Raw genomic sequence first — 8,276 nt, 5'->3', positions numbered from 1 at the left:
TGATGCAAGGTTCTGTAGGCTTGTTGTAGCCTTTCCTTAGTGGATGCCTTGATAGCAACTAAACCAATCACACACACTCACTGCCCAAACAGAAACAGTCAGGAATTAACACTTTCTGCTCCTTCTTTCCCCAGGAGCAAAATATTTGCACAAATTCCAAGCTGTCAATTATGAAGCAGTTATTAAGTTTTTTATTGATCAACAGTCTCCAGGAAATAATGTCCCTGTGCTCCTTCTCTCACCAGGAACAAAACAGATGACCGCTGAGAGGCAGACTGTCGACTCTCCAGTAATAGGTGGTCTTGGAGTAATTCAATACTAACTTTCTGTTCATTTCCTTCTGCCATGATCCAAGGCTGGTGTAAATAATATATAAAAGAACACCAAAAAATGAAAACACCAGCAACTGAGATTAACAAACTCAATGCTATGAAGAAATAACTCACAAAAATTATCCAAAAAACAGCATATCATTAGGTTAAGGGGTGATGGTGAGTTTGGGCTCAATGGCCATGTACCACTAAAGTCATAAAGCCATTATTAAAAAGCCAGACCCTTATTCCAATAAATGACTAAGAATGTTTTATGTGTTTGAAAATGTTATATATGTTTGAAAATGTTATATATGTATGGTAAACATATATATATATATATATATATATATATATATATATATATATATATATATATATATATATATATATATCTTACAGATTCATATGATTCATTTTGTATATATTTAGTTCGTACGTCTATTTACACATTTATATAACACATTTTCACAATGAGTTTATTTTTATTTTTTTATATTTCTATTATAATTTTTTATTGCATTTATACATGCACTATTTATATTAGTGCTGCGATTACATTCATACAATATCAGCCTTATGGATGTATATAAGGTGCGGTAATTGTCCTTTTAAATGAGGCATGAGTGCTGTCATGGCAACTGTAACATAACATAGTAACACTTACTTGAGTGAATATAACAATGTAACTTTTTCATTTAGTTAAATGCTTGCAAGCTTATTGCTTTATCAATTCTTTCATTGTAAATACATTTTAAATGTCTTAGGTCTAGTTAATAACACTATATATCATCAGAGTGGTTTTACTCATTGTTTTTTACTATTCTGCTTATACCTTTAAGTGTTTTTTTGATCATGTGGTAGGCATGCTTTGATATGATAGGTCCATGAGTTTATAAATCTAATAACTATGAATGAATATGTATTATGGTCTGAAGAAGAGTTGAATACTTGCAAAAGCGCTTACCGAATTTATTTGTAATTTTATTATTTTAATAAGTCAGTGTTTGAATTATATGGGCAGCCACGGTGGTGCAGCAGTTAGCATTGCCACCTCAAAGCAAGAGGTTCTCTGGTTCGATCCTCGGCTGAGGTACCTTCTGTGCAGAGTCTGCATGTCCTCCCTGTGGTCGTGTGGGTTTCCTCCGGGTGCTCCGGTTTCCTCCCACATCCCAAAGACATGCTGTAGGTGGACTGGACACTCTAAATTGGCCCTAGGCATGAGTGTGTGCATGTCTGTGCCTTCTGTGGAATGTTGGGCACTGGGCTGGCAACTTGACAATGTAAAACTCCACTGACAATCATGAGTGGACAGGTGATCTGCTGTGGTGACCCCTAACTGGGAAAAAGCCAAAAGAAGAAGTGTTCAAATTATATCCTGGCCATGTTTCTAACTTTACACTGTTTTTGGGCATTTTTTGTGAGTTATTTCTTCATAGAGGTGAGTATGTTAATCTCAGTTGCTTGTGTTTTCATTTTTTGTTGTAGTTTTATAAGTAACTTAATTACTGAAATATTATCTAAACACTGCAATTGCAAATAAACATAATGCTACATAGTAATTAATAATAATTTAATATAAATCATGCTGTTCCTGATACTTCTTTATGTTCTGTGATGTTTTACTCTTGTCTGTTGCCGTCAGTCACAGAATACTTTGTTTCATCCATTCTGGATCTGCCCTTGATAACATCAATTGTTTATACTGTAGGTTTAATTTTCTGTCTGTTCTGCGCTGTTTTAGCTATAGCATCTAGTAGTCCTTATGTCTTTTACTGTCTGCACATGCAGCTAATCATATCTTGTTCTGCTTTCTCTGACACTAGTGTTATACTGGAGTAAGGTTCACAGACTTGTCCCTTATATCATGCCCTGTAAATCTGATATTATGGATGGATTGGCGATATTGTAGTTGAGGGCCTCACCAGATGCGCAGTAGCAAGCCCCGCCCAAAACCCACCCCCCTGATATGTCATTCATGAATATGCATTCCCTCCGAATGTACAACCGAAGAAAAAGTGCACTGACATTGTAATATGACAATAAATATAACTGCAAACTGTTTACCAACATCTGTAATTGACAAGTTTTATTGCACTAATAATATATACTAATAATCAGCAAAGAAACAAAACCGTCAAAACACGTCATCAGGCTTTTTACCATATAGCATTATAGTTCTCTTTGTCAGAGTCGGAATGTGATGGTTCACTGTCCGAATTAATATCCAAATGGACTTTTTTTTTTTTTTGGTGCAGGTGTCACAGCCGACAATTCCTCAGTATCATTGGCAGGACCTTTTACTAAGAACAGCTTTTTCCTGGGTGATACTGTATTAACCGTTTGTGTACATTTAATACTTTCATATCATGTTTGCACGAGCAAATTAAATATGCAGACCGGGTTGTCACTCAATTTGCGACACGCCCACTTCTGCGAGAAACGAACTGGTGAGGCCCTCAACTACAATATCGCTGATGGATTATCTAGCTGCTCCTATTGCTGGACTGTCTACTTGTGGAACTGAGTACTGGGTTAGAGCCAGACACTGATCCTGTGTATAATATGAGGCATTAAATTGTGTAAAATGTTTATGTGCTTGTTTAAGTATTTGTTCTGTGTCACATTCCCATACAATTTATGAATCATCTATTTTTTAATAATGTTGATGTGTATATTTACCAACATTATAAAATGTTCTTTGTTAAGGATAATTCTGGTAAATGCACTGTAGGATAGTGGGCATAAACCATATTGTGGGCTTGATTCTATAAAGCCTGCACTAACTGTACACTGTTCTGAGGAACAGACAACGCAGACATAATACACACCTTTTTCTTCCTCATTTTAGTTTTCCTACTGATATTGTTGTTGCTTTAAATATTGACAGGGATTCATAAAGGTTACCACAAAGTATAGACCACATATACACTTAGCGAAATCTTTCTGAGTCACTAGAAAACACAAAAATGAGATAAGAATTTTATTGACTACATATGTCGTAGGCTTTATTGAATGCTGGGGTGTATTTATTCTTATTTATTTAACATTTGTTAACTGGGTAGGTGAATTGGTCCAAACACTATTTTTGGTCATGAGACTGACCACATGAGACTGACCATTAAAGCTAGAAAATGGAATTGAACATGCAACATATTGTAGAAGTATTCTCACAGAAATGTACAATGGAACTGGGTGTAACATAGACATAGCACAGTATTGAATTTTCATTTAGGAACAGATCATTTAAAATTTTCAGGTAGATAACAGTTATTTACTGACAGGGCAAATTATCTTACGGTTCAATTAAAAAAGGGCATTTTAATGAATATGATAAGACCTAAACTAGTATTAAGCCTGGAGATGGAATACATAATTGTTGCTTACGTTATAGGTGCTTTCTAGCATACATCTCTGAAACACCTACAGGCATACTGTTTTATTAGATAGTTTTTTAAGTTTTTGTTTGAAGTTAGGAAATTCATTGACTTGTACATTCTGATATAATTTAAAATCATTTTGGATGCTTCATTGAAAGAGACAATCCTCACTGCATTGCGAGTTTATAATGAACTGATCTGTCTGGAACAGCAGTGCAGGTTTTTGTTTCACTTCCCCATCTAACTGAAGCACTGTGTGTTGATTACTGCTGCTATCCCAGAATGCACAGTAATAATTAGAGTCATCATCTGCCTGGACACCAGAGATGGTCAGATGGCTAAGCGTGGCTGATTCCAGGGAACATTTGAATCGATCAGGGACATCAGAGCCTTTGTAATGATTGCTGTTATCACATTTTACCAGATACCGTGGAGCATTACCAGGTTTCTGCTGGTACCACACAGCAAAAGCATTATTAAAGTCATACCCAGTAGTGAGGACACAAGTCAGTTTGTGTGTTTGTCCCACAGATGCTGACATTGATGGGGGTTGAGTCAGTGTAGGCTGAGCTGAAGTATCTGAAACAAAACACAGAAAACAAGTGATTATAAACAGCAAATGTTACAAGATTTGGTTTACTAAAATATAAACCAGAACAGCCTTACAAATCCAGCAGACTGTGCCCCATGTAATAACTGCATGAAACCAGTACATGTTAGAGACTCTGTAATGTGTAATGTGTAATCAAGCTGATTTTTTAGGAAATAAGCTTTTCAGATTCTGACACCTTCTAATAAATCTGTTAGAAGCTCCACCTGTATGCAAATTTACAGATTTCCAAATTATACACACATCTGGTATGACAGAAATATACTTCAGTGTCTTCTGCACTGATGCCGCATAAAGTCAGAAAAGGGCATTTCCTTAGCTGTAAAGATTTATTCCTCTCAGTCCATGAAGAAATATATAAATTTGCTGAAAATAATGATTATTTCATGATACCATGCTGCCCTCTTCTGGTATTTTTGTTATAAAAAGCTGAAAAACTTCACAGACCATTTTATAAGGTTGGAGAGTGTACCTTTGTATGAATGCCTAAATACTTCTGATTGTTGCCCTTCTGTAGCAGTGATCTCCTAATGGAGTTTCCAGTTTGCAATGGTGAGGCCGCCATGACAGAAGTGACCCTGTTACTGTGTATTTTTCACCAATTGTGAAGAAGCTATGTATGTGTGCTGTCTGGTAGTTTGTTGAAAACTATAATTCATACATATGGATGAGAAAATCAAATGTTTAATGTTATTTTTGTTTAGTTGCTTCTTTGATCAATGCCTTAGTGAACTGTTCCATGTTTTGTCATTAGAACATGGTACAGAAATTTGAAAGTATTTTGGTAATTTAAAGTTTAGGAAACAGTGACAAAAAAATTTTACAGATATTTCTGGTAATCTGCATATTTTTTTCAGAATATGTATAAATGTATATATATATATATATATATATATATATATATATATATATATATATATATATATATATATATATATATATATATATATATATATATATATATATATATATAAATATATATATATATTTATATATATATATATATATATATATATATATATATATATTTATATATATATATATATATATATATATATAGAGTCTATATTATATAGTCAAAAGATAAAAAGAGCGAACGGTCTTTTATCAAACAATGAAAGGCAAAATAAGTAAATATCGAAGACACGGAACAGTGATTTTTTTCCCAGGGAAAAAAATCACTGGGCCGTTTTCGGGATTTTGCCATTTGCTCCACTGTGGTGCGATCTCGGAGTTGGTATATTTTTTTAGGGGGGTGGGGGGTGAAGCTCCCCACTTTATTTTGTGTTTGGATTTTTTTTTTTTTTGCATAGCAGCGATTTTTTCCCCTGTGTCTTCCATATTTAGTTGTTTTGGCTTTCAGTAGTATATATATATATATATATATATATATATATATATATATATATATATATATATATATATATAGATACATACATACATATATATATATATATATATATATATATATATATATATATATATGTATATATATATATATATATATATATATATATATATAAATATATATATATATATATGGGTCTACTTCATATGACCTAAATTTCATATGATCAACACTCATTTCACCAACACCAAAACACCGAAAACTCAAAACACCGAAACCCCATTTGATCGAAACTCATAACACTGACACATGAAATTCAAAGCATTATGCCCTTTTCCTCACTGTAGCACGATCCGGAAGTTATAATATATAGTTGGGGTGGTGGTGGGGGGCACAGACCCCTACATTGGAGGGTGTGTGGGCAGAGCCTCACACATTGTTTAGATAAATATTATTGTCTGCAAACAGTTAGTCATTTCAGTTATAAGTATCCATGTGTATGTTTGAAATGTATGACGTATGTGTGGGGCTAAGCCCCCCACACCCCCCTAACTATATATTTTAACTCCAGGATTGTGCCACAGTGGAGAAAAGGGCATAAGGCTTTGCATTTCATGTGTCAGTGTTATGAGTTTCGATCAAATGGGTTTTCGGTGTTTTGGTCTCTATATATACGCATATACTAAATTGAATTTGTCTGACATGAACTAAAGGCAAAACCTAAAATCTTGAAATTGTTCTTTGGACTGGCCAGCCCCTCTTAAAAAATGGAGTTAAAATAACAATAATTTAAGTTCATTAATTTTTTTTCTGTGGAAATGTGGTGGTGCTGTGGTAGCATTGTCGCCTCACAGTAAGACTTTGCCCTGTTCGATTCTCAGCTAGAGTGTCTTCTGTGTGGAGACATGCATGAATGGCTGTACCTTTGTTGAAGGTTGTGTGTCAGGGCTGGCAACTTGGCACATAAAAATCTACTGCCAATCATAAGCGGACCAGAGTTCTGCTGTGGCGACCCCTAACCGGGAAAAGCCGAAAGATACAACAACAGCATGGATCTGACATTTATTAGCTGTCCAGTTCTGTACTTTTTCCTCCACTGGAAAGACACTTCCATTGCTCCTGTTCTCTGGAAACCATCTTTGAATAAAGCAATATTGGGAAATCATCACCCATTCTGTAATATTCAGTTGTCTGCCAAGGTTATTGAGAAAATGTTTTATGCATAGATATATTAATGTTCAACATGCTGTTTGCGATGTGATCCCTATCAGCCTGGTCTTAGATGACTGTGCAACAATGAAATTGCTTTTCCAAGGGTAGTTGCTGACCTTAATGGTCATTATTTCCCATTTTGGTCTTTGATGCCTACACACCATGATATGCTGGAATCTTGAATGAGCATGTTTGAACTCACTGGGATCTTGCTACTGCACTGCTTGGATGGTTCACATCCTACCTTTTGGGCAGCATTTGGTTAGTGGGTAAGCTGAAGTCCTCTATTGGCTACAAGTAACTACCTGCTGACCTCTAAAGCTCCTTAGGGCCTTATCCTGTTGCTAATATTGCTGTGTATGCACTGCCTGCACTCAAACTCTTTATTACAAGAGGAATTAGCTGTCAACATGAAGATGATGGTATTTAAGCATAAGTCTGTTTTCTCAGATGCCTGTGTAAGACATCACTGCTGTAAAGGACTGTTTGAGCATTTGTTAAACTGGATAGGCATGAGTCAGCTTAAGCTAAACATAGAAAAGGCAGAATCATATCTCTTATTTATAAAGGAAAATCATCTAGAATTTGCATCTCCTGTATAAGTACTGAACAAGATTCTTGATAACAGGCCTATACATAAGGACCATCATCAGATGATGCCATCATCAGAATATCTTATTTCCATATGAAAAATATTTCCTAAATCAAGTATCTTTTTCTTTCATGGACCTTATGATAGTGGTTCATGGTCTTGTGTCTTATTACCTGGATTACTGGCATGCACTTAAGCCTGGACTCACCAATAACAGCATGTTTCACCTGGAGTGGGGACAACATTCTATAGCCAGACATTTTGCTGAGGATGCCAACCTCCAGGATGCTGAGTTTTTAGGTGTAAACATCTTACTGGTCATTGCTAGGTCAGTGTTTTAGATTCTGCTTCTTATCTTTTATGTCCTGCACCATCTAGGTCCTGCTAACTGCAAGTTCTCCTGATGCCCTATCACCCAGGTTACCTTCTAAGATCATCAGGTGTAGGTGTTCGGCTTATTCCTAGATCCTGTCCCAGGATCTAAGGAAAGATAACTGTTGGCTACATGGATCCTCTCCTTTTGAGTCATTTACATTCCCTGATAAGGGTATGCAATTCTGAGGCCGCATTTTGAAGGTCTTAGAGTCAGTTTTAATCTTAATAGTGAATCTGTTCTTAATTTCCATAATTTATATTAAATACTAATATTCCTAAGGGTGGCCACAGTGGTTAGCATTGCCGCCTCACAGGAAGAGGTTCTCCGGTTCAATCCTAGGCTGGGTTGCCTTCTGTGCGGAGTCTGCATGTCCTCCCTGTGGACACATGGGTTTCCTCCAGGTGCTCTGGTTTCCTCCCACATCCCAAAGACATGCTTTAGGTGGAT

At 35.7% G+C, this 8,276-nt stretch overlaps 1 gene segment (V, D, J or C); it reads right to left on the bottom strand.

Moving 5' to 3' along the window:
• Positions 1-3,839: 3,839 nt before the first annotated feature.
• LOC122800305 lies at positions 3,840-4,424 on the bottom strand. The segment is given in 2 exon segments: positions 3,840-4,270; positions 4,358-4,424. Coding segments are annotated over 2 exon segments (480 nt in total).
• Between the last annotated feature and the right edge of the window lie 3,852 nt (positions 4,425-8,276).

This window comes from Protopterus annectens, chromosome 4.part0 (assembly GCF_019279795.1).
Source record: "Protopterus annectens isolate FY-2018-M chromosome 4.part0, PAN1.0, whole genome shotgun sequence".
Lineage (NCBI taxonomy): Eukaryota > Metazoa > Chordata > Ceratodontiformes > Protopteridae > Protopterus > Protopterus annectens.
This window is presented reverse-complemented; position numbering and strand designations above follow the sequence as displayed.